Source organism: Micromys minutus (genome assembly GCF_963924665.1).
Source record: "Micromys minutus genome assembly, chromosome: 27".
Classification (NCBI taxonomy): domain Eukaryota; kingdom Metazoa; phylum Chordata; class Mammalia; order Rodentia; family Muridae; genus Micromys; species Micromys minutus.
Window position 1 is genome coordinate 17,945,814 of NC_137962.1, and position 26,051 is coordinate 17,971,864.

The 26,051-nt window shown below is 42.9% G+C and overlaps 1 protein-coding gene across 1 annotated transcript in view; it reads right to left on the reverse strand.

Moving 5' to 3' along the window:
• Positions 1-1,263: 1,263 nt before the first annotated feature.
• NCKAP1L (NCK associated protein 1 like) overlaps positions 1,264-26,051 on the reverse strand; it is a gene marked incomplete at its 5' end in the record, with an annotated part of 42,998 nt that continues 18,210 nt past the window's right edge. The window contains 22 exons of the mRNA XM_080939186.1: positions 1,264-1,969; positions 4,726-4,815; positions 6,456-6,565; positions 6,990-7,106; positions 7,855-7,948; positions 10,598-10,678; positions 10,911-10,993; positions 11,139-11,232; positions 11,324-11,421; positions 14,077-14,207; positions 15,576-15,794; positions 18,523-18,654; positions 18,958-19,103; positions 21,132-21,251; positions 21,517-21,649; positions 23,005-23,150; positions 23,351-23,409; positions 23,620-23,701; positions 24,031-24,163; positions 24,311-24,420; positions 25,531-25,627; positions 25,898-25,954. Of these exons, the coding sequence (XP_080795312.1) occupies positions 1,838-1,969; positions 4,726-4,815; positions 6,456-6,565; positions 6,990-7,106; positions 7,855-7,948; positions 10,598-10,678; positions 10,911-10,993; positions 11,139-11,232; positions 11,324-11,421; positions 14,077-14,207; positions 15,576-15,794; positions 18,523-18,654; positions 18,958-19,103; positions 21,132-21,251; positions 21,517-21,649; positions 23,005-23,150; positions 23,351-23,409; positions 23,620-23,701; positions 24,031-24,163; positions 24,311-24,420; positions 25,531-25,627; positions 25,898-25,954 (2,464 nt within the window). The 3' untranslated portion in view covers positions 1,264-1,837. The remainder of the gene's footprint in view (positions 1,970-4,725; positions 4,816-6,455; positions 6,566-6,989; positions 7,107-7,854; positions 7,949-10,597; positions 10,679-10,910; positions 10,994-11,138; positions 11,233-11,323; positions 11,422-14,076; positions 14,208-15,575; positions 15,795-18,522; positions 18,655-18,957; positions 19,104-21,131; positions 21,252-21,516; positions 21,650-23,004; positions 23,151-23,350; positions 23,410-23,619; positions 23,702-24,030; positions 24,164-24,310; positions 24,421-25,530; positions 25,628-25,897; positions 25,955-26,051) is intronic.

The following is a 26,051-nucleotide window of genomic DNA, read 5'->3' on the forward strand; positions in this document are numbered from 1 at the left end:
TTTTAATTAACAAAAGGACATTATCCCTACCTCTGTTGCCTACCTCTCTAGCTATCCTATAGAAGATTCTTTGTAAATGATTCTCTATGCACATGAAAAAGGGGTCTCTATGCCCCCTCAAAAAAAAACAAAAATAGATACAAGAGTGTAGAGTCAGCAGGGAGTAGTGGTCTATGCCTAGAATCCTACCACTTGGGAGGCTGATGCAGAAGAATTATAAATTTGAGGCTGGCCTGAACTACATAGCAAGATCCTGAATCAAGAGAAAAGAGGTGTCATTGATCAGATACTCCTGATTCTTTCTCTCCTCATCAGCTGTGCTTGCGGTATCAGCCAGTCTGACACTGAGTCACCCCTTTGCACATAATGTCCTCTTCATAAGAAGGAAGGACAATTAGCTGAAGCATGAAGATACAGTCTCTGTTGCATCTATTCTAAAGAGCAGACAGTTTTTACTAACAAAAATGTTTGTTGATTATCTGTGTCAAGTAAAGAAAGTATTGATTAACCCAGGTCTGAAGAAATAAAAAGCAAACAACCATACACAACCCCAGAACAGCTATCAAATTGGTTTAATGAAAGCTAGATGATTTGCTGAAAGACAACAACAATTGCTTCCTTTTCATAATGGAAGCATGGGCATGACCCTAATTAATCAACTGGCTAATTATATTTTCTCATCCCAACTATTCTGGACCTGTGACACATATGATCTGTTGTTACTCCAGCCCTCCCTGGCAATGACTGTGTGAATGAAAGATGGGGTTAACTGCTTTCTGCCATGGAGTTACTAAACCCAGTTAGTACCAAGTTAAATGCCCCAGGCTCCGTGACACTTGAAATTCTAATTAGTACAGAAAAGGGCTAAGTTGAAACAGCTTGTACTCCCTCAAGGATCCCTACTCTTGGGCCCTCCGACCTAATGAGGTATGTGAAATTTAGGATCTACAAGAGAAGTCCCTGCCTGGAGCAACAGCTATACTCAGGCAGACAAGGGGATTAGGAGTTAAGTTAGTCCCACCCATTAGGAGGTAGAATACACCCCCCCCCCAGTGGTGTAGGAGGAAAAACCTACACCACTGTCTGTTTCACTGGCTGTCAGGTGATCTGGATTACCCCTCTCTGTTCTGGGCTGTGGAGGCACACAAGAAAAGCAGGCACAGTGAGAACAAGGGAGATACATTTTTTACCCACAACAGGTAGGGGAGTAAGCTGGACATGATACCTCTGGAGGACACTTTCCCCTTGCCCCCGTGGGGAGTGGAGTCAAGGTGACATTGACCAAGAGCCCTTCAAAGAGAAGAGGGTGCCCGGGCTGCTCTGTTGCACTAGGAACAGGCTGGACGTTTGCTGAACACATTTGGAAAAGGAAGAGAGGAGATAATCGTCCTAATGAATGTGCAGGAGACAATAGCAGCTCCAGCGGGAGGGTTATAAGCTCATTATGGTTTAATATGATGATTGATCATCTCTGCCTGCCAACATTATCCTAGAATAGTGATGAAGGTCGGAAAGAACCATGCCTATCAGAGCTTAAGCCGGAGTCACCAAAAGATACACAATATGCTTATAGGTCACTGTGGTTTGTTGTAGCTTTTTTTCCCATGGTTAAAACTCATACATGTGGTTCCATACCCCTTTATCTATAAATTGTCCTCCATGTCCCTGACCTGTCCCACTGCTCCACGATTTCTCAGCCCCAGATATTCCTCCTTATCCCTTTCAACTGTGGGACCCGACCTGTCTCTCCCTGGGCACCCTCCTACTCTCCTCCCCTTTTGAAGAAATAGCTGCAACTTTCACTGCCATATGACTCTTGGCACCTCCAAAAGGCCCTTTAGTGGGAACTGGCTGGCAGACGGTTCAGGTAGAAGGCCCGGGAAACCTCCCGATAGGCATTTCGTAGTAGAACATAAGGGAAACAGGACTCCAGCATGTCCAGGGTCAAGAATGGTGACTCCTCCACCACCTGAAACATACAGCCAAGAGGTGAGGACTACCAGAAGGCATTTGTGAACGGCTTTCATCATACAGATCCTAGGCCCTTTGCAGCTCTGAGAGTTCAAAGTGAACAGATCTTACTCTACTCTGGCTCTTGATCTGGCCCCCCAAGGCAGTATGTCCTCCTGAGCTCCATCTCAATGGCCCATCCCCTCCATCAGGGGCACAGAAACAAAAAGCAAGGGAAAAGAAAAACAAACAAACCATTTTCCTAGAGTCTCTCTTGTTCTAGATACTAAGTCATATGTGGGGCAGCATAGGCACAAGTAAAGATGGTTGAAAGTGCTCACTCATCTCAAAGCTTTACAGCCAGATAAACAATCACCACTGCAGGGCTGGAGGGTGGGTATCTAGAGGGGAGGAGTGGGGGCCGGGCGAACGAGGTGGGGGGGAACCACAAGATCCTCTTATACTGAGTCTCGGGTTCCTCCCTCTCCCAGCACAGCACCTGGGGAGCAGTAAGGATGCTACATAAAAGACCAGGCATGATTAATTAGTTTAATTAGAAGCTTTTATGCTATGGCAACCCCAGCAGTCCTCATAGCTAAACAGAAGAAAGATCGGATGCCTAGATAAGACTAAGGGTGATAGTAAGGGTGTAAGAATGGGCAAAGATGCCATATGCTCAAAACGGCAGCACAGCCTAGGATTGACACAACTCAGGGTTTCCATCTGGGTGGGAGAAGCAGGGTGTAGAACCTGTTAACTCAAGAAATCATGAGCCTAAACTCATGTTCCAAAGAGGAGTCCCACATCCTCTGGCAATCCACACAGTGGTCTTCCCCAATGTGTCTGGTACTTCAAGTTCTGCAGATCCACTAAGGAAAGAGAATCTACCATGTCTGGTATCAAATGTTTCTACCTCTCTCCAAAGACCTTCAAGTTTTACAAAGGTAAAACTTTGCTATTTGCAAACACATTCACACACAGTGCATACAGCAGCCTCAAAAGAACAGCAATATAGCCTGGAGGGAAAAAAAATCCTCTGTCGAAACCACAGCCCCAGTCAGATGTGGTGATTCATGCCTGCCATCCCAAGTCAAGGCTGAGGCAGAAGGAGTATCATGAGATTGAGGCCAGCCTGGGCCACATACTGAGTATCAGGTTATCCAGGGCTGCATAGCAAACCTTGTCTAAAATAATTAATTATTTAATTGATTTAATTGAAATTAAAAATTAAGATTAAAAAATAACTAACAGAAATAAACTCTGAAATCCCAAGCTAAAGTCCAATAGCAGGAGTTCCTTGCTTACTGAGATTTTCAACCCTCAGGCAGCAGATGCAATCAGGTGCAGAGAAACAGCTGTGACAGCTTCAGAAAAGAAGGTCCATGGCTTCCTATTCTCTATGGCACTGAGAACAGTCCTAGACTGGAGGCCCAGAGATGTAGTTCTAGTCCCAAATCAGCCTATATATCCTGAATCTCATTCTGCTCTTCCACCATTTCTCCACTATCAACCTTTAAGTCTCAGATAATGGCCATTATCTGTTTTGGTTCTAACATCTAAGTTCTTGATTCTGAGAAAGCTATCTCTTTCCCCAGGAACCCATAACAGGAACAGGCTGTCAACTCCAGGGTGAGCCATACTCAGGTTGGACAGTGAGAACAGGAAGACCCCAGGGAGTAAGTGCCTGCCAGATTGTGGGATTACACAAATAGCCTTTTAGCTCAGAACACTGTGCCTTCCCTGCAATCATCTCCAATTTCTCTGTGGAAAAATTTGCATTTAAATTGCTTTGTAGCAGCTACTCCCTCAATCTTCACCTCAGCAAAACATGCCTGGTCCTGGCTCTTCTCCTGCCAGGGCTATCAGGAACAGGAACCTCCCCATCTTTTAGGGCAGGCTTGGAGGTGGAGATCATGGCACAGGAGGTGGGGCTAAAAGGCAATTCACAACATCCCCCACCTTCCAGAGGAAATAGAGGAATGCTTAAGTCATCTTGAAACAAAATGAGCAGCAAGCTCACAGTGCTCCATTTATTGAGCACTTAAGGTCTACAATGCACTTCCTCATATATCTCCTAATTCTAACCATGCCATCATGGATAAAGTACCATGCTCTTGCTGGGAATGAAGACATATATCTGCAATCCCAGCACTTAGAAATTCAGGCAGGACATTTTGAGTTGGAGGTCAGACTGAGCAACACAGTAAAACTGTCTCAGAAAGAAAGACACAGAAAGGAAGGAAGGAAGGAAGGAAGGAAGAAAGGAAGGAAGGGAGGGAGGGAGGGAGGGAGGGAGGGAGGGAGGGAGGGAAGAAGGAAGGAAGGAAGGAAGGAAGGAAGGAAGGAAGGAAGGAAGGAAGGTAGGAAGGAAGAGGGAAAGGAAGGACAAACAGAAGGAAAGGAGGAAGAGGAAGAAGAAAGAAATATACTGGTAGGAAGTTGTCAGAGAAAACCAAAAGCATACTGAACAGCCACCCAAGAAGGACATTGTTGTCCCTCTTCTAGGTCAAACTCAGGAGCACTGCAAAGACAAGGGACCCATGAGCTAGAGGCAAGAGATTTCCCATTCTGCCTAGAAGTCCTTGAATGCTCTGGGATCACAGGACAAGTCTAGAATGTTCACCAAAATATGAACACAAATCCAGAGGAACTAAGTTGACTTAAATTCTTAGTTAATGTTTGGTTAATAATATGGCAAGGACCCAAAGACCCTAAAAAGGAAACTCCTGCTGGCCCTTCTTCTCTATTCCCAGACCATCTAAACAAGATACATACCAAGCGCATGAGAAGAGAAATGGATTCACGATTTCTGGTTTTAAGCTTGTCAGTCTCCTGGCCCAGCTGCAAAAGGCTGACAGAGGCCACCTGCAGAGGAAGCATTTATAAAGAAACAGATTTTTATGGAGGTCAGAATAGAACAGCCTCAGGCTACAGGAACTTAAGAAAAGATCAAGGAGGAGCCTTAAGAAGTACTAGGCTGTTCCTGAAAGCTCATGGTGGGAAAGTATCAGGTATCCCTAGGTTTGAGAAACACACGTTGCCTACAAACCAAAATAAATCCCAATGGTTTAGCCTGCTAGTGCAGACAGAAGGTACTCATCAAATGCCAGGAGAGAGGGCACAAGGGGCATGGAAGAACCTGGAACAAAGGCTGGTAATGCTGTGCACCAAGAGATTAACCTCTTTTCCTCAGCAGCCTCTAGATACCTCTGTCGTCTAACTGTTTACAGCTGACTGTACCCCAACGCCAAGGATAAACCTCTGATTCAAACACTGGTCTTAGTATTCTCCTCCTATCATCTCCCACGGGGCTCTCATGTCCACTCACTGCCAGGCCTCCAACAAGTCAAGAAAATAGGTAAAAGTATGAATCACATAGCCCTGACCCAGGTTACCTGGACTTAGTAACCAACCAAGGCACAAGGGAACAAAGAAATAGGGTTGGGGAATCTATCTCTTCTTGAAGATCTTGTGGGATTCTGCTTTACTTTCAAAATGGTTAGAGTTCATTCTATCTAGTTGGTTGTCCTGGCTTAAACAGAAACACTCTAACCTATTTAATGTTCCTGGCATGTACTTTTCAGAATAAGGGTATAACTCCTGAAAAAAAAAATGTCATCTGCTGTTTTCTTCGGGAAGGAGAAAGATAAAGCCATAATTATTAACTCAAGACCATGCTTCACAGAGGAAGCAATTCTCCCCATTGCTGAGAATGCTCAAGCAAGGTGAGAGTAATGACCATGAGGCAGCATATATGGACAGAAATCCTTCAAAAGGATCCAGAGTAGAAAACTCTAGGGCCTCTTTCAACTATGGAAGGAAATTACTTATTCTATGTTGTTTCCAGGGGCAAAACTAATAGTGATACTTAACAGGGAGTCAAACTTTGACTAAAAACATTTTCTATGAGTTTCAAACAAAATCTACACAGAATCTACTCTGGTTGTAAACTCCAGGCCTTGGAAACTCAGTCCATGTGTACTCAAAGTAAGATCCTAAAACCAAGCCCACTTGCTGAGAACGCTAATGTTTCATGATTTAAACCCAAGCTTGAAAACTGGTGAATGGCAGTACAGACTGGGAAGGGTCCTTAGAAAGTATGAAACTCAGCATCACTATGACTTTAATGTATCTCTGATATCCTGAAAACCAAATTAGAAACACAAGGCTGGGCCTCACTCAGTATTCTAATTCAGGGGGTCTGGGGTAGATTTCAGGGATCTATTTTAACAAACTCCTTAGGATATTCTGATGTGCACCAACATATCAATCACAAATCAGTTTATTAGAAATGAGAAAGCTGAGATCTCAAAAGTTTGTCTGGAGGTCAGAGGACTTCATAGTAGCAAAACTTGGATTTTCTCATTATCCAATCATCTCCTCCAAATATCTGGACAGAAGCTGAAGTCCCAGCTGTCAGGAAAGTTAAAATCCTCCACTCTTCCTTCAAAAATGACATGGAAGGTTAGACTCTACAGAAGATGACGTAAACTGCTTCCACTCACCACCAGAAACTCCTTGAGGTGCGTTTCAATATTCTTGTTGTACAGAGTGAAGAGGGCAGCAGACACCTGGATGATGGCTTTGGTCAAACAGTGGATGTTGTTGTTGTAGCCTAGGTTAGGATGGAGGGAGGAGGGACAAAGAGAATGACAAAATGAACGGCCCAGGCTAGCTTTAACTGAAAAATCTTTCTCTCTCTTTCTCTTTGTCTCTGTCTTTAGCTCTGTCTCTATGTCTCTCGGTTTCTGTCTCTGTGTCTCTGCCTCTCTCTCTTCCTCCCTCTTCTCCCCTCCCCAAACTGGCTGAACCACCCTAATTGACACCAAAATAACTAGTTGTCATTTGGGGACTAGAAGAAGTATATTCCTATAGCATTTTTATTGGAATAGAATTTTATGCACACATTCTCAAGTGCTTTTTGAAACAGAAATTTACACCTTTCAAGAAGTCTGTATGTTCCAAGTAAATTATATTTATTCTGCCTCCCTCTCCAGGAGAAATTAGAATAGCACTGATCCTTCAAATCTATATCTTACCATCTTTCTCAATGCTGAAGAAAGAAGAAGGGTCAGTGGCAAGAAGTGGGATGGAAACAGCAAGAAAGATCAAGAGTAGGCATGCCACCTTATACTCTTCTTCAGGGGATGAGTTATCTGGGGGAAAAGAAAAGTAAGGTTATCAAACTGGAATTATCTCCTACAGGGTCCTACTTCACAGAAGCATAGTCACATTCAAAAATATCTCTAACATGATTTAGCATCTATTGTAGACAAGTTAGAAGTGACTAAAGAAGACAGAAAAAGTACCCAATTACAGTGAGGCCCAAACCCTAGAGCCCTGCCCATGCCCATGGCAGAGCAAAACTCCCATCAAGATCTCTGCTGAAATCTATCCTAGGACACCTGTCAGCTTCTTCAAGAGATGGAGAGGCAGAAATAAAAAATGTTCTCATTTATCAAGAAAGAAAAAAATAGATGAATGTGGCAAATTTGGAAAGCTTAATACCAATCCCTAGGTTCAGGTCTCTTTGAGGTATACATAACAATAATCACAGAAACATGTAATGGAACGGAAGAGCAGGCCTGGGAAAGGACTGGAAGGTGCACAGGATCACTGTGGGGACTTGGATGCCATTCCACACAACTCAGTGTGAAATCATTTGCTATCTAGAGTTATTCTCTCATTGATTCATTTGCATGAATCCTATTTCCCCAACCACTTGCTGAACAAGAGACTCTCACTCAGAACTACCTTCTTCAGCTTGATCAACAAAACCTAAATCACCTCTGTGAGCATCTTATATTGTCTAATTTTGCAACCCCAAACAAAGCCATCTTTAATTTGACATTCCCCCTGCCCCAAGTGGGGCACAAGCCCTTCCTTGTCTGTTTTCCATCTTACCAGCTTTCAGATTGGCAATGGCAGCTACCAAGGCTGGGTCAATGTCACAGCTTACCCCTGCAGCACATGCCAGCTCGAAGACACTTAGGGTGACCTGATAAAGAACAAAACAAAATCCTGGGGAGAGATTCTAGCATAGGAGAGGTGCTTGGCAGAAACTACCAGCAGTCAGGAAGCCTAAGTCATGGTGTTTTAACTTATGGGTTGCTATTATTTTTCTAGATAGATTATCTTCTAGATATTTTTCTAGATAGTCTTCTCATAGATTTCTGTAGCCTGCTGAGAGCAAAAAATGCTTTATGGAGCTGTAGATGTGGCTGTCAATAAAGTATTTATTGCACAAGCATAAAGACCTGAATCCCAGCACCCACATTAAAAAATGTTATGCATAGTAGTGTACATTTATAACCCTAGCTCTGGATCCACAGTAGAGAGACAGGCTGATCCTGGAGTTCACTGGCCAGTTAGCCTAACCATGTCAATAAGCTACCAGTTCAATGAAAGATCCTATCTCACTAGATAATGTGAAAAAAAATTGAGGACACACGAATGTACATTCACCCATACTCACAAATGCACAAACACACATGAATACACCAACACTGCTCAGCATTCAAGGAAAACCTTATTTTCTTAAATGCTTCATTTAATCAATGCAACCAAGGTTACTTAGTCATTTGTCCCAATTACCACTTCTTTTCTTTCATGCTTTGGTCCAGTCCTTTCGGTCTCTAATATTGTTCCTGCTTCTCTGTTTACATCTAAGTCATGTGCATCCCTCAAGCTTAATTGAAGTCTTGTAGACATCTCTGATTCAGTCCAAACTCATCTCTCCTTCCTTTCTTGTTTTGCGGCCAAACACAGACAATACAAAGCACCTAGTATTAGCTGTCTTTTCAGAGGAGAAGCAAAACATGTGGCTTCCTAAACAGGGTCTACATTTTAAACTTCCTGTGGCATAGTAAAGGGAGAAGGCACTCCTGACTCAAATCTCACCACTACAACTTAGTCACTGTATCTAAAGGTTTTACCCTCTTTGAGCCTCCAGATTCTCATCTGTAGAAATGGGACTGTATGTGTAAAGCATCCACCCTAGTGACTAACAGAATTATGCCTTCCTTCTCCCTTTACTAGAAAATCATTGCACTTTTCTTCATCTTCCTAGTATTTCACTTAGGGCTGAGCATTATATACAAAACATCAATAAAGACTGATTGATACCTGGGTCTCTCATTCATTGTACTCAGAACTGAGTTCTCAGGATATAACTCAAATCATGACTCCCATCCCAAGCACTTAGACCTCTTCTGACGGTCTGATTTTTCTGTTTTCTGGTCTTGTTTTTCATTTGTTTTTTTTTTTTTGTTTTGTTTTGTTTTGTTTTGTTTTGTTTTTTTAAGCACACCTCTTCACAAATGCCCCACACATGTTATAGCAACACACTTTGTAAATAGTACCTATACAGAAGCCAACTTCTGCTTAGCCCTTTATTTAAATCTCTTAAACCCCTTGCCTGTGGTCACAGGCCAAGTAGATCAGGGACATAGTGAATGGTGTGTGGTACAGAAGGAAGAAAGGGATAGTTGGTTGACAAGTCTAATTTTCTCTTCCTCTACCTCTGAGACAATAGAGACTTTTCTCCAGGCCATTCCCTTTCTATGCCTGTTTGCTTATATTCTCAAGCAAGCTGAGCCTAAAAGTTAGAACTATCCAAATGATGTGAGCTGGACAAACTCCTGACTGGATGGAGTACTCAGACTGGTCATCAGCAACTACTGGAAACCAGAGCTATGCATCAAATCAAAACCTTCTAACAGGGGTGGCAAACCCATTCAGGTGTCACCCATCACCTGATTCCCAGGTGATTTGGGCAAAAAAGGGGAGAAAACTACATAAGTGTTTTGATTCCAAAGTAAGGAAGTTCTACTTTAATTCTTAATTCTTTAATTCTTTAAAGTTCATCCTACTTTAATTCTTACTGCTCACCACTTCAGACCTCTTTCCTTTAAAGGAATCAATCATAAGAGAAATAGCCTGTTCATTCTCCCAGAAGAAACTTATCCCCAAGGTTTGGCTGTATTTCCTGCATAGCATATTTGTTTGTACTAGAGGATTCAAAAGACAAGTTAATTCCAATGGTGGAGGGAGTGGACAGTTAACTCCATTTGCCTGCAGAAGCCCTCTGTCTCTGTGTCTCTCTCTATCTTTCTCTGCCTCTCTCTCCCCCTCCCCTCTCTCTCCTAGTCTTCTCTCTTCTACTCTCAAACTCTCCCTCTCCTATGCCCCATGGGTTCCTGAAACAGATGTTAGGGGGACTAAAAGTTTAAGAACTGAGAGGAAGAAAAAGACTGAAGCAGGGGTACCTCTGAGGTAGGTAGGGTGGGAAAGAAAGGAACAAATCTTATAAAAAGTACTCCTAAGGAACTTTGCATCTGCTTTGCACATTACTCACTTCAAGTGAAAAACCTAGATACTACTCCAGCTCTCACCTGCCTCCCCACATAGACATTTCCCCAAGTCTCTCAGGGCTCCTACATTCCTCTGTACCCCATATGGCTCCCCAGCTCTGTCCTCTCCCTTTTTCTCTCCCCCTCCCTCTCCCTCTCAAAGTCTGCCTGACCTGTTTCCTCACTCAAGTCCCAACTCTTGTTCCTATAGAATTCTTCAGAGCACCTTACAAGATACTACAGACAACCTTTGTCTTCAGTAAGTCATTTCGCTGGATCACAAGTTACACCCTTACCTTAATATCTGTGTCTGGGGTGACAAACTCCTTCAGGCACTCAATGGGGCCCATGAGAAAAGGACAGTGGGCAGAAAAAACCTGAAGAAAGCAAAACTTGAGTGAATCCAAAAACAGAAATTGACAGGAGGAAGGCCTCGACTTAAGAAGCCAGGATTCCAATCCCCATTCCCCAGGCCAGAAACTTCTCTAATCTCATGGATCTGAAGGACCTCTGCCAAGTTCAACCACCTACCCATCCATGCCCACAATGGTTCATGTAAACCCTATCTACAGAGAGGCCTAGGGTTTTGCAATAACCTTTCCAACTCACCTCCTGAAGTCCCTCTTGGGCCATGGCCCTAAAACTGAGAATCACCCCAATGATGGTCATTCGCTTCAGCACATTTTCAGCCCCTGAAGAAAATGCAGGATGTGAGAAAAGAGAACAAGGGAGACTGGTGATGATTTTTGCTTTTCCAGGCCCAGCCTAATGCCCAGCTCCTCAAAGTCTCCGACATTCACAATGTTTCCTTCATAGTTCCTCTAGGAAGATGTTTACCTGTCAGCTGGGGCAGCAGAGATGCCATCAATTCTGGCTTGCTGAAGTTAGATCTGATCTGAACCAGTACATCCATGTTTTCCACCACCAGCTTCTGCCATTGAAGAAAACAGCAATGCTCTATCTTCCAGCTCCTACCAGTGTCAAGGCGAGACCTTTTCCCAGGTTCCTGTCACACAACCTACCTTCAGCTCCACAATCTGTGATGTCACATGCCACATCAGGTTTTCACTCAGGAACTTCATGCCATAGGGGCCAAGAATTTCTGCCAGGGCTCGCATCTCTGGAATAGAATTTCAAAGAGAACACAGTCTTTGAATATTTAAAATGTTGTCTAGGAAGGAAAGAATATGAGCAGCTGAGGGGGGAAATCTCTAGTCCTACATACAGGTAGGTGGCAGGTCTGGCTGCTCCTAGGACAATTTCCTCACTTCCCACTGGTACCTATAGCATGACTCACCTCACATGATGATAGCAATTTTCTTCTTTTTAAAAAAACAAAAACAAAAACAAAATTTATGTGTCTGTGTGCCTGAATGTATGTACACCATGAGCATGAAATTCCCACAGAGGCCTGAAGAGGACATCAGATCCCATGAAGGCAGAGTTATAAACGATGGTGGGTATTCGAATTCAAACTCCCGTACTCCAGAATAGTAGCTGGTACTCTTAACTGCTGGGTCATTTTTCCAGGCCCCATTTGCTTCTTATATGAATCTGCACTTCCCAGTCCTCTTTTATGGGTTTTGCTATTGCTGTCCTAGCTAAACTTGCTTTATTAGATGTGAGGCCTCAAAGTCACTAGACCTCTCAGAGCCTCTGTAATGAGCCTCTGTGTAAAGAAACCACAAGTTCCTCAGAGTTGATGGGAGCATAAAAAACTGCAATGAGAAACACTGTCGGAAACTTGGTGCAGATGAAAAAGGGTGTCTTATGTGATAGTTACCAAAAGCCCTGTGAGGTATGAGGCAGAGGCACTCCACTATGGCTTTACAGGCGATGAGATTAGGTGCTTGTCCAAGGTAAGTTAATCATATCAGATGTATGTCCTGAAACCCAGTGCAAAGCCCCCAACCCTTCAGAGACAATGCTTGAGCATCTGGGGTCTCATTTCTCAGACTTCTGGTATTTAAAATCTCACTGGCCCAGTTTCCCCTTGAGCTGTCTTTTCTCTTTTTCATAATCAGCACACATTCCCCAGAGTCTCAGCTCTTTTTGCTCTAAATTATTTATTCTTCCAAATCTAGGCTTGCCCCTAAGGCCTTAACACTCTCACTCAGCCTGCTTTTGCCCTTTCTGAGTTAAATCAAACTTGCCTGGGGGAATCCCAGGTTGGAAATCTTAGTGGCAAGCTCAGATGGAAGAGGCTCTGGCTGTGATCTTTGGCTATGGGCCATTTCATCGAGGGAAACCATAAGAGACCAGAAGCAACAAGAGAGCAAAATAAGAAAGACACATTCAACATCATTAATCAGAATTCAGAAAGGAAGGGAAACAGGAGTTCCTGGTTGCAGTCCTTGAAGGAAGGACCAGTTGATGCCATTCAACCCATTAACTGCAGAGGAAATAGCCTTGGTCACTGCAGCTAATGCGATGCCTGGTCTAAAGTAAATACCAGACATTTATAGAGTCACAGGACTAAGCTGAGAATTGTAAAAAGGATTTTACAATTAACTAGCCACCTTAGAAAGCTTACACGACTGCCTGAGGGGGAAAGGGTCAAAATTGCCTTCTCTAAAACTAATAACGAGTCGGCAGGCTGGTCTACTGGATGGATCTGCAAAACTCTCTACTCCAGCCATCTCTACTCCCAGTTAGTAACCCTATGGCATCCTTTTCTTTTTATCTATCTATTTTTGAAGTAACATTGCCCCATCACCATGGCAACCCAGACAAATTGGGGTGGGGGTGGCAGAAGGGTGAATGTGCACTGCCTCCTGCTGCTTGTCAGTTGTCAGCAAGACCTAAAGCAGGTTTTAGAGGCTGCCTACAGTTTGTGGGTAGAGCTGATGAAAGGGGGCATCTAAAACCTACAGCAGGCAAAGTATAGTCTGTTTACAGATAGAATTCGGGAGATAGTAAGGAGGAGGAGAAATGGAAAACAGAAAGATGTACTTTGGCTTCCTTGCCATCCCCAGAAAAGGAGAAAGAAGTCTGGGTCGTGGTACACCTCTGCTTATCCTAGGTCCAATGCACAATCCATCATTTACATGGAGGTGAGAGAAAGGGGGATGAAATAGGCTCTTGAATGAGTTCTCAGTTGGTACCATAAGTATTAAGAAGAAGTTGCATGGTTTCAAGCCGTCTTTTAGAAAGAAATGGCTTTCCAATTTACCATACCTCCCTCTCTTATCTGCACACACACACACACACACACACACACACACTTGACAGAGTTGAAGTCCCACCATTTATAGATGTATGACCTCAGCACCTCCCACTTCTCAGTGCCTCGGTGTGCTCATATGAAAAATGGAGATAGCAAGAGGAGTTGCCTAGAGGCTGTTATGTGGCTTGAATTCTAGGCTTAAGCACTTAAAACTTGGCCCACACTAACATCTTTCATCATCTCATCAAGAAATCATCAAGGAAGAAGGTTCCAGGACATCCCGACCACCACTTAATATGCCTCCCAGAAGAATGTCCTCCTCAAACTTTAAATCTGTTACCACCCTAGAAGAATAAATCCCTTCACTGACTAGTGAGCCTGCCTAACTCCTAACTCTCCTTTTCTCTCTTCACCTTCATCCCTCAAGTTATTCTCAATCCAGGGCCTTGCTTTGAAATCTCTTTTTATATGCCCCAACATTGAGCAGAGTCCAGCAGAGACACCAGAAGCACCAAATGGGCCTCTGGGAAGGTAGGAGGATTTAGACCAAGATACTATTGAAGAACAAAGTTCAGCTCAGTGGCAAGGAGATCAGGGCCCTGGGCTCACCAGAGATGTCCGAGAATTCCTCAGCACTGAAGTTCTGCTCTCCATCTCGGGGAAGGCTGATAAAGGCCTGCATGGCTGGGGAGAGGATGATGGCTCCACTGCTTGCCTGTCTGAGTAGACTTTCTAGGTACCTGTGGGACAGGAGGGGAGGTGGGGTCAGGGAAGCATAGGTTAGCATCCAGTCATTTCTGCCACCATCATGATACCATGATGGAGTCAGGGAGAAACCCTGCTAGGAGCTGGAGGGAAGAAGAAAGACTGAAAGAAGGCAGTATAGCAATCTATTTAGTGCCCTAAAGCCATTGGATTAGAAGCAGATGTGATTTCATGTGGCCTCCAATCTGTAGATATGCCACCATGCCTTAAACTCAGTGTCATGTACTGCCAAGCTTCAGCCCCTCTCTCTTTCAACAGCTATATTTCCCTTGCTCTTATGCTCTCTGTCGGGTAAGATGTGCTCACACTGGCATTTTTAAAAGTATTAACTGGGTTCCTCTGAACACACTTAAGCTATATCCACTCCATAAAAAGGCTAGACTAAGAACCCAGGATCCCAGAATCTGGTTTTGAATCAAACCTCTGGATGACAGGAACACCCATTACCTAGTCATCAAATCTTCCCTCCTAACTTCTGGAGAAGTCAGAAAAGCTGGCTCCCACAATGTCTGCAGACAAATGCCTACTAACGGCAGCACTCACCCAGACACAAGTACTGAGTTTGTATTTTACAGCATCATGTGCTAACCACTAGTGGACCAAACTCAGCTTCCAATCAGCTTTCAACCCATGGATTACAATTAGGTGTCAAATTTTAACATTGAAATTTCACATTAAAATATAATTTAGTGCAGTGGTATTCAGTGGGTACTAAATGGTAACTATCTCTGTGAAAGAGGCAATCCTACTATAAATGCTCAAAGCCCTAGCCTAGCCTCGCTGGTGAAGTACACCTACCTGACCAGGCTGGCCCCTTTCCAGTATCCTGCTTAGCTGATTGTATATTTAAAGCGCCATCTAGTGGCTTGGGGAGGGAGAGATCTACCTCTTGGCTCTAAAAATGTGAGTGAAAACGGTGCTTTCCAAGAGGGCCCCTTTCCCTGTTCAGAATAATTTACTGAACTTAACACATCTTTGGCTGAGGATGAGGAGACAGTGTGCAGGGGAGGGAGAAGCTAAAGAAAAAAAGGAGAAATCAGAATGTCAGAAAGAAGTGGCATAATCCTTTTCAACAGAAACAGTAAGAACCCAGAAAAGGAAAGTTAAGGATTAGACATTAAGAGGAACAAGGTCAAAATAGCTGCAGGGTCGATGTATAGGGAGTGATGTAAAAGGGAGAACAGGAGGTCCAGTTCTGCCTTTTACATTGCTGTCATTCACAAGCAAAAACAAACCTCCTTGGCAGGTTTAATGTTACAGGTTAAAATGCTTGACCATGAGGACCTACTATGCAAGGGAAACGAACTAGTAGAGGTGAGACAATGGGAAGAAGGAACACTGACCAGTTTGTGTAGAGAGTGGTGACAGTCTGCTCGCCACAAGAGTCCAGCGGCTGTGTCTGCTGCAGGAGGGCATTGCGAATGATTCTGGACGCATCTGCACCCAAAAACTGTGCCAGTGACTGAATGAAACTGATGTACGCTTTGACTCCTGACAACAGCTCAGAAGGCCTAAGGATCTCCTGGGTTGTGGCATTGTAGCCAGCCAAAGTCACGATGGCTCTAAGTGACAAAAGTCTTAATAATTACAAACATATTAACAACCACAGAAACAACCCTATGTTTCTGGTGCTGCACATATTATCTCATTTAAACCCCACAGCAACCCACTAAGGTAGGCACTATTATCCCCATTTTGTGAATGAAAAAGCTAAGTAAACCACTTGCTGAAGATCACACAGGTGGCCAGTGGCAGCTTGGACTTCTGTCCACTGGCATTTGATTGCTAACTATTTCTTTCTCTGGAGAAATTAGATCAGCTGGTAAAAGACCTGAGCTTCCAAATGCCATCTAACTCTAAGGAAAGAATTAGTTCCAACTTCTGCCAAGAATGGGAAATCATGCTTAGAAATCTTTGCAGACACAGGGCAGCCCCAGGTCGTCATAAATGTTCAACCAGATAGACTACTGCAGCCTACATCCTCCAGAGAAGACAGAATAAATGTCTGCTGCATACAGTCAAGTGCACAGTATGTTCCTTCCTCAGAGCTAAGATTTCCTGTTACACTCAGTCCTTTGACTTACAGCTTTTTCTTCATTAAAAAAAAAAAAAAGGAAAACAGTCAGGGTAGAACATTCTCTTGAAACTATGTCCCTCATTTGCACCTTACTGTACACGAGTTCCTTAAATTCTTCCTAAGCTGTGAGATACTTGGAAGTCTTTCTTTGGGTGCCATCTTGGCAAAATGTTTATGGCAGGGCTTCAGGAAACTATGTTATCACCAATGAATGGGAAATGGTTAGAACCTTGGGTACCACTTAAGGAAAATAACATATAAGGGAAAGTCGAGAGGCAGGCTTAATCAATATTGGAACTTTAGCCCATTGTAGTGGCACACACACCTGTGATACCAACCTTCAGAGCAGTAAAGCAGGAGGGTTATGATATAAAACTATCGTGGGCTACATACTACTTAGGGAAGCTCTGTCTTGGGGTAGAGTAGAAGCTTACAACCATCTGTAACTCCAGTTCCAGAGAATTCAACATCCTTTTCTGGTATCTAAAGGCACTAAACATGTGTGATGCACAGATACACATGCAAGCAAAACACCCACACACATAAAAAAATAAAATTTCCATTAATTTTTAAAGCTAAAACCTTTAGACAAACCCTGGAGCTTTTGGAACAATGACTCTGTGAAGCAAAAAATTGGAGATTCCAGGAAACTAACAATCACACCCTTACTGCTTCAGGGCCTGGAAAACACCACAGCTGCTAAAGGTGTGCATGAGCAATTATCACACCATCATCTCCTTGACATCGTGTGTGCAACTGAAGCACTTCCTCCTCTGGAGCTAGTATGTACAGAAAAATAAACAAGCTAATTTTACTTCACCAGGGCAAAACCCTAATAGGAAAATAAATCTGCATCTCTCACAGTCAAAACACAACTTGTAACTGGTCTCCCTGCTTCTGTTTTCATTCATGCTGATAACCAGAGCAAATTCTGGACACAAATCTTATTACAGCTTTGCTCAAGCAAAGGCTGTGTGTCTAGATTCAGCCCTATCCTTACAGTCTTCTGCTCACATGCACAGTTGCTCCACTACTAGCCTCATGTCCCACCCAGCTCACTTGGGTTCTCTCTTTGCCACAACTCTGCCTCCTTGTCCCTTGAACAGAGCAACATCTCCATCTCAGCCTTGGATATACTGGTTCCTCTGCCTACAATGACTGTTCCCAGACAATCACATACCATAACTGGCTGTATAGTTCCTTCCAGGGTTCATTCAAATGTCATTCTCTTTTCAAGGCTGACACCATAAACACACTATCTAAAACTGCATCAGCTCCTTACCATACATACACTTCCTATGACATCTTCCTTCCCTGCTTTATTTTTCTGTTTAGCATTTATCACTAACCTGACATATATGCTACTCTTATTTTGTTAGTCTGTCTCTCCTACTACAAGGTAAACTTCGTGGAGCAGGGCTATGTTTTGTATACTACTTTATCAACAGCCTTTAGAATGGTCCTGACATATAGTAGTTGTTCAACAAATATTTGTTAAATTAGTTGTTCATATTCTAAGACAGAACACAAAAGGATAATGAATTAGTTGTGATCACTCCTCTTAAGCCCCTAACTACAGTGCCTCAGACATAAGTCGTATTCTTCCTTCTTTAGAAAACAATGGAATGAGGGCCAAAGTACAGGAAGGGGATTTATTTAACTAAGGCTTATTATATGGCAGGAACTTTGCACTCATAGTAATCTGTATTTGTCTACTAACCCTCAATTTTAGGTCATTCTCCATGATCTACAAGGTAAATATAATTATCCTGGTCTTAATGGGAAGGAAACTGACTCAGATATGTTAGATAATCTGCTCCATTGTTGTAGCTAACCGCCAGGATGTGAGCACAGAGCTGCAGGATGCAACAATTCTGCACCCTTCCCCCTCCCAGACACACACACCTTTTTAGGGTCTTGTGTAGTCAGGCTGGCCTACAATTCTCTAGGTAACCAAGGATGACTTTAAGCTCCTGTCATTCCAGTCTCTGTCTCCCAAGTGCTGACTTCTCTGTTCACTCTACCAAACAAGGAGGAAAGACCAGCTGCTCATCAAAATCTACAGAAGTTCAGCTCTTGTTTTCTTTCCCACAGAGGTGTTCGGAACCAGACTGCATCAGAGTCTCTAGCCTGTGACATAACCACCAGGATGGGCCTAACAGAACCACATTGAAGACTTCCACAGAATACAAACATGGACCAGAGCATGCTACCTGTTGAGCCGGGCCTCCAGGTGGCTGCTGAGATACTCAGATGGGAAGATGGTGTGTTCGAACACAGAGAAACTGTGCACATGATTCATTGCCAGTGCCAATTCAGTCAAGTTTTGATGTAATTTGTCCATGCTGAAAAGAATAAAAGAATTTGATTATGGTGCTGGCCTGGTGCAATCTATTGGCATCTGGGAAGGAAATGCCAGGCCATGTTGTTTGGAGCCCTGCACTCTTGAGGGACACTCAACCTAGAATGGTACACACTGATGTTCTTCAAAAGCAAAGTAGAAAATCCACCTAGCTGCCTTTTTTTTTTTTTTTTTTTTTTTTTTTTTTTTTTTTTTGTATCTGTTAATTCACACCACCTCCCCTATTTTCACCCCCATATCACATTTCTTCTTTCTCCCATTTGGCCCTCAGGAGCCAGATCCTCACTTAGTGACAAGGCTGCGGTTCTTTCGGTGACTCTCTGCTCCTGGCTTGTCCCTCTCAGGCTCCCCTTTTCTGGGAGCCTGCCTTTGCTTCATAGACTTCTTGTTCTTGGCTTTGCTGATGGTGGTGGCACAGTGCTTAGGTAGAAGCTTTAGAACAGACACGGAGGAGAGAGAAGCAAGGGTCATTGCTAACAGCCAAGAGAAGGCCCCTCCATTGTCATCTGCTCCTCTCCCCCACCCACCTAGCGTCTCTTTCTCTAACAGGGACCTTTTTAGAATGTGCTCACATTTTCCAGTGTCATAAACATCTCCCCATGTACAGCCTCAAGCCCTAAGGTGTCAGTGTCTTTCAAGGATAAAAGCACTGCTCCCCCACCCACATCTGAGGTCTTTCCTAACAGACAAATCTAAAGAAAAACAATTAGAGCCAAAACTCCACTTACCTTGTGTAAGGTCCCAAAATGGGGAAACAATAGTTTTTGCTACATAAACCTATCATCTCACCAGCTACACCACTTCTTGTTCTGTCTCCTGCCCAGATTACCATGACCCTCCCAAAGTTCACAGGCTCAGTATTCTTTCCTTGCTTCTTCTTTTTCTTAAAATGTGCATATGTATATTTTTTGCTGGTTACCTCAAACATTAGTCCTTCATCTCTCCTTTTTCTGTGTAGCCCTACAGAAAATATAAGACATCACTTGACACCCAAGTTGCCTTAGGAAATCAATTTGGAACTACTTTGAGAACAGGTAAGAGCCACACAGAAAAATTCATTTTGTAATCACATTTTCTATTTTTAGATACAAACTCAGTGGATTCAAATAATAAAATGAAATCTACCTTGATAGACAAAAAGATACATTAATACAAAAGTGTTTGTAGTTGAAAAAAATCAGTAACCAAAGATATAACCTTATTAGTAATGGCATCAATAATTGTTTACTTAAAATGTTAACTTTAAAGGGCCAACACTCACTTGCTTACAACAGTTCTGTGCATAAATAATTATTCACACAAGGCTTACTCACTGCTGACACAGCACTGAGTAAACCTGTTTACCATGCATGTAGTAGATGTTCATAGAGAATGATGAATACAGCTGTAAGTGTCCTCGATTGCATATCTTTTGTGCATGAATTACTTACATTCTTTCAATAATATATTTGTATTTCCCTTACCTACACTGGGAAATTCCCAAAGACAGAGGTTGTGTACCTTCCTTCTTGATCTTCACTCCAAACTATTAGCCTTAGAAGTTTAGTATCCATTAAGCTTCATATAATACAAGTACTAACATTTAACTGCTGTATATGCCAAATATTTAGTGTACTCTATTTAATTTAATCCTTATTACAACTCTGTAAAAAAAAAAAGTCTTGTCCTTATGTGACACATAAGAAAATGCAAAGGCTAAGTGATACACTAACTTTATCTGTACTCACACACTTAGACATATTGCACATGTACACACAGAGAGAGACACACATACATACACAGTGACAGACACACACACACCTTACTTCCTCTCCTACAAAAGTTACTACTATTCTGACTCAAACCCAGGAAGGGTGGGTAGTCTGGGAAATTCAAGGCCACAGAGACAAGAGCAAAACTAACTTCTTATTCCTGATTTTCTGAAATGTAGGCTGATCTAATCATGACCAGATGCTATGAGTCAGTCAAGGGAGGAAGACAAAAAGCCAAAAGACAAGAAAGTAACCCTGGATATCAGCACTAGAGTACTTGAAAATGTCCAGTTAATTGTAGACTGGGGTGCTGATGAACAGAAAGATTAGACAAGATAGAAATATGGGACTATTGTCCCAAGCATGTGAGCATCATGCAAAGAAGACAATGTTCATCTCCTAAAACTCTCCAAATGGAACACAGATTTTAATGAAGTTTAACTGCTTAAGTAAGTTGTAACTCTATTGTGGAGTTCTCCAGCATTAACTTTGTAGACGGCTACCTCAGGTCACAATGTCAAAAGGCTTCGAATTGTAATTCTAACCCCAAGAGATTATTTGAAGTGACAATAGTGATAGCGAAATCCTGTCATAAATCAAAGCCCTACTCAAGAAATGGAGAATCTGGTCTTCTAGAGAGAAACAAGGGTGGCCTGAGGAAAGGCACTGAAGGTGAGAAAGGAGACGGAACCAGGATGAGGGGAGATACCTGTTCATTCAGGTTCCGCTGTTCAGCACATATTTCAAGTACACAGTTGCTGCTCTGCTTGGCCAGCTCTTCCAGGAAAGAGTTGCAGTGGTGAAGACCATGGTTCTTCAGGTGAGGGTACTATAGAAAGGACAGGGAAGAAGCGTCATACAAAGGACACATTCCTTCTCCCCCATACTGCTCTCGATCCTTGCCTAAGACATACTCCTCTAAGGAAAAAGGAACAAACCAGAAAGAGAGGATGTATTCTATCTCAAACTGAGATGCTTGGGACTTATTTCTGTTTCCTTCCCAGGATCAAAACCAACCCCTAGAACTATATGTTGAGAAGTAGAGAAGAGACAGGACTAGAGATACGTTAGAGCTTGAAAGTCAGGGTATTGACCTCCTCTGGGCACATTTCATGAATGCAGTGGACAAAATGTGCACAAATCAGGGGGAAGGCGATGGTGTAGCGAAGCATGGTTGGTTCCTCCAGGGTCAAAGCAAACATTTTCTCGAAGATACGGAGATGAAAGCTGCAGAGAAAGAAGAAGACTAAGAACCAGGGTTTGTAACCAGACCCTTTCAATGATTTTCTTTCTACTTGCCACGCCCTCCTCTTTTCTGTCTTAGAGGTAGAAGGGAACCAAAGAATCTTTTCAGAATCTTTTCAGAGTAGTGCAATGGCAGCCTCCCCTTTCCTAAACAAAATTCATAGTTCCTCCCTGTCAATCATCACCTGATTCAGGCCATTCTAATTCAGTAATTCCAAATTTACATTCCTCCAAAATATGACATTAGAGCTCTGGAAAACTTAGATGAATTACATGAGACTTGCCTTTCCTTCATAAGTATTATGTTTATGTGTGTTTATGTGAGTTATAGTTCTCCATTTCTATAGACTGCAAAGAGCAGACATGACATCGTGTTTTGTTTTTCTTGTTTTGTTTTTTTTGGGGGGGGGGGGAGAATGGTGCTTGTTTGGATCTTTCAAGGAGTAGAGCTATACGTTATAGTGATTAACTAATTATTGCCAAGTGTCATCTGTTGAAGACAGATAAGTATTCATTCTCCAACAGTCCTATTCTCCAGCCCTCTCAATTATTTCTTACTTTCCCAAAACTAAACTTCCACAGCATTCATGTTTCCTTTATTTTATTTTGGATTTTTGAGACAGGGCTTACTTCACAGTTTCTGGCTCACTAGATAACCTAGACTAACCTAAAACTCTCAGCAATCCTCCTACTGCAGGATCTTAAGTAATCATGTTTCTCTGGTTTTTAGGACAGTCTCTTTGAGGCCCATTCTTTCCTTCAGCTCATTAAGGAGCCAAGAATGACCTTGAATTCCTAATCCTACTGTCCTTACTTTCCAAGTGCTGAGATTATAAATATGTGTCACCATACCTGGTTTCCTGTCTTTTAAATCTAGATGCCATAGCTGGAGAGATGGCTTTGTAGTTAAGAGCATTTACTGCTCTTTGAGAGGACCCAGGTTCAATTCCCAGTACTCATATCAGATGGCTCACAGCCACCTATGTAACTCCAGCTCCAGGGGATTCAGCACTTTCCATTGTCCTTTGTGGGTGCCCACAAACAGGTAGCATACACACAAAGAGACATACCCATAAATGAAGGTAAATATTTAAATAAAAGTGTCCTAAGAATTTAAAATAACAACAACAAAAAATAAATAAGTTTACAAGAAAACATGGGCATATGCCTTTAATCCCAGCACTCAAGAGGCAGAAGCAGGCAGATCTCTATGAGCTAACCAGAGAGTGAATTCCATGACACCCAAGGCTACACAGAGAAACCCTGTTTCGAAAACAGAGGGGAAGGAGGAGAGGAAGGGAGGAAGGGCCAATGATGAAATCAGAAACAGGACACACCAGAAAGTAGAAAGATCAGACGTTTCCACCAGCATTTTCTCTACTGAGTCCAACATCTGAGAGTGAAAGATGATGAGGTTCATGACCTTGGCTAGGTCAGGGTTCTCATGCAGGTGCAAAGATGCCTTCGCCACACTGGTATATGCCTGTGATTGCAGTTGGGAAGAGTAGAGAAAACAAGTGAGATGAAGCCAATCCTTGAGGCTATAATCTGATCTAGGTGTGTTGTCTAGTTTTCAAGGGTTACTTATTCTCTGAAGCAGAGTTTAAGAAATTAAAACTGTGGGAGAGGCTCATGGAAGATGAAGAATCTGGGAATGGAGCCAATAGCAGATGAGAGCCTCACCTGTAGGCGAAACCAATCCAGCCTTAATCCAGAAAAGTCAAATTTCTCTTCATTATCAACTGTTTAAAAAAAAAAAAGGAAGCAAATGTAAAAGAAAATGATTTAAAAAAAAAAAAAAAAAAAAAAAAAACAGCACCAAGCACTTGGCTGCACAGGATGGCAGCCTCTTCAGAGTTCTCTTATCCGGGGCTCTGGCTGACAGACCAGAATTCCAGGAAACCTGTGTCAGCCTCATAAGAGTTCTGCTGCCTCCACCTTCCACCAATTACCTTGCTTGAGACTCAGAGAGGACAGTGTACTAACAAATGAGGACATAATGACGGACTCCTCCTCAGGACACACAGACAGATTCTGAAAGAAAAGTAGAAGGTATTATCAGTGCTTGCAGGTCCATAGGATGGAAAACGAAACCACAGGCTCAGTCCTGCTGGCTGCCCATAACAAAAAACTCAAGCAAGGAACAGTCAGAGCTACCTAGGATTCCTGCCATGAGGCATGTCATTTTTTTCATTTTTCTTTCCTCTTGCTTAGGGGGAAGAAATCTGCTGAGATTATTCATCTGTAGTGTACAGCAGCTTTTTGACACTTAAACTACAGGCATTCAGCCACAGTGGCTCCAGAAGGAAACATTACCCAAGGAATCATGCTGGGATCTCCAAGATGTCATCAGTGGAGCATACCTGAATGATGTCACTAAGCACAAGGACATCAAATCTGGCCAGGTACTGGAGATGGTACTGCTGAATCACTTTGACGTGTCTTCGGACTAGAGCCCTGATCTCCTCCAACAGGAACAGAAGCTCTGCAATGCTCCTGTAAAGATGAAGTCAAGGACAGAAGCAGACATTGGTAGAACTATGAGGGGAGACACACAGCAGAGACACAGGCAGGGACTGAGATGCCTGCCCCAGATTATATGACACCTCCTTGCCCCCTTCTCCCAGTCTAGTAAATACTAACGAGTCAGCATAGTCTTCAGGTGTCTTAGTCTTGGTGACATTTTCTGTATGGCGAACCAGCCAAGTGACCTCATCACGAATGAAAGACAGGGCCATGAAAGCAAAAAGGGCCTAAAAGAGAACAAAACCTATTAGAATTTTCTACTTAAAAATATTTTCTACTTACAAAACAATTTTTTTTTAATTTTAGTGTAGGAACATAACTTAGTTGGTAGAGTGCTCACTTCTCTGGTACAAAGCTCTGGGTTCAATGTCCAGAATAGGGGGAAAGGGCAGGGAGTTAAGCACAGAAAACAACTATTAAAATAATTTGTATGTGGAAATAATTGTGTAGCCACACCAATGTCATCTGGAAACAAGCATGCAGGCACACAGAAAGCTGAACCATGTGACACATACACACACATGTGTCACTGGCTCATAGTCAATACCCCTCCCTCCTCAGAAAATCAAATTTTAGAAATACTTAATGGGTATTTATATAGTTTAAAACAGAAAGCAAGCTCTGCCATCAATTAGTTTTCACTCGAATAGAAGATAGACCAAGTACGCAAATAGCTGTTAGATGGCATGCTATGATGCTGCCAAGGGAAAACATGAAACATTTGGGTACTTGGAAAGTCACGGAATTGGCATATATACATACAAATTGATCACGAGAGACTCAGAAATGGAGCATGAGAGATGGTTCCATTGGTAAAGTACTTGCCATGGAAGCATAAGGGTCTGAATTCAGTCACCAGAATCCATGTAAAAGGAAGTCATGCATGGAGGCATGCACATGTAATTCCAATGCTTGGAAGGCAGAGACTTTCAGATTCCTGAATTTACTGGTCAGTCAGCCTTGCCTAATACATGAGCCTCAGGCCAGTGAAAGACTGTCTCAACAGAACAACGTAAAAAACCTCTGAAGAACAGGACCTGTGATTATCCTCTGGCCTCCAGACTCATATATGCTAACATGCATGAGCGCGTGCATGCATATGTGTGTGTGTGTGTGTGTGTGTGTGTGTGTGTGCGCGAATTAGAGAGGATGGCCTGAATCAGCTGATGACTGACAGGGAAAAACTGTGAATTTTGTTCAAAAAAGGAGAGGTTGTCGTTGCTCTAAAATGACTCACATGTATGAATGAGGGGGCTTTGAGATGCAGTGTCTCATGAGTGCTAGGTCACCACACACATAATCATTGGTCATCATCCCTCCCCCAACATTTCTCTTGCCTTAGGACCCAGCAGGCCTGGCTCATCATTTAACACAGTCTCCAACTCCTTCACAGCTGTCCGAAGAAACTGCCGACGTTGACAGTGAAACTGGCCACTGAGGAAGGAAAGTGCAAAACAGAAAATATTGTCTTTCCCTCCTTCACAAATTCCCCAGAAGTAGTGCAGAAGAGAGTGGCACTTGGGGAGGGGTGTCAGACAGGAGGAAGGCTCAGTGCTAAACTCAGACTCAGGGAGAGAATATAAACTGTGGGGCTGTAGGAAGTCCCTGAGATGAGCCCTCAGTCTGTAGAAATGCAGTGTGCTGAAGTGAGATGTCTGGGGAGATTCCTATCCCAGCCCCTCCAGGCCCAAATCCCACCTTTACCTGTTTGTAATGGCATGTTCCTTGCTCTCCTTGATGTCTGCCACTCGCTTACTGTACCTGAGGATTGACAGACCAAGCACAGTAGGGTATTGTGCCAATTAGTTAGTAAATGCTCACATCCTTACTAGCAGGGTTTTCACCTATGCAAACAAGG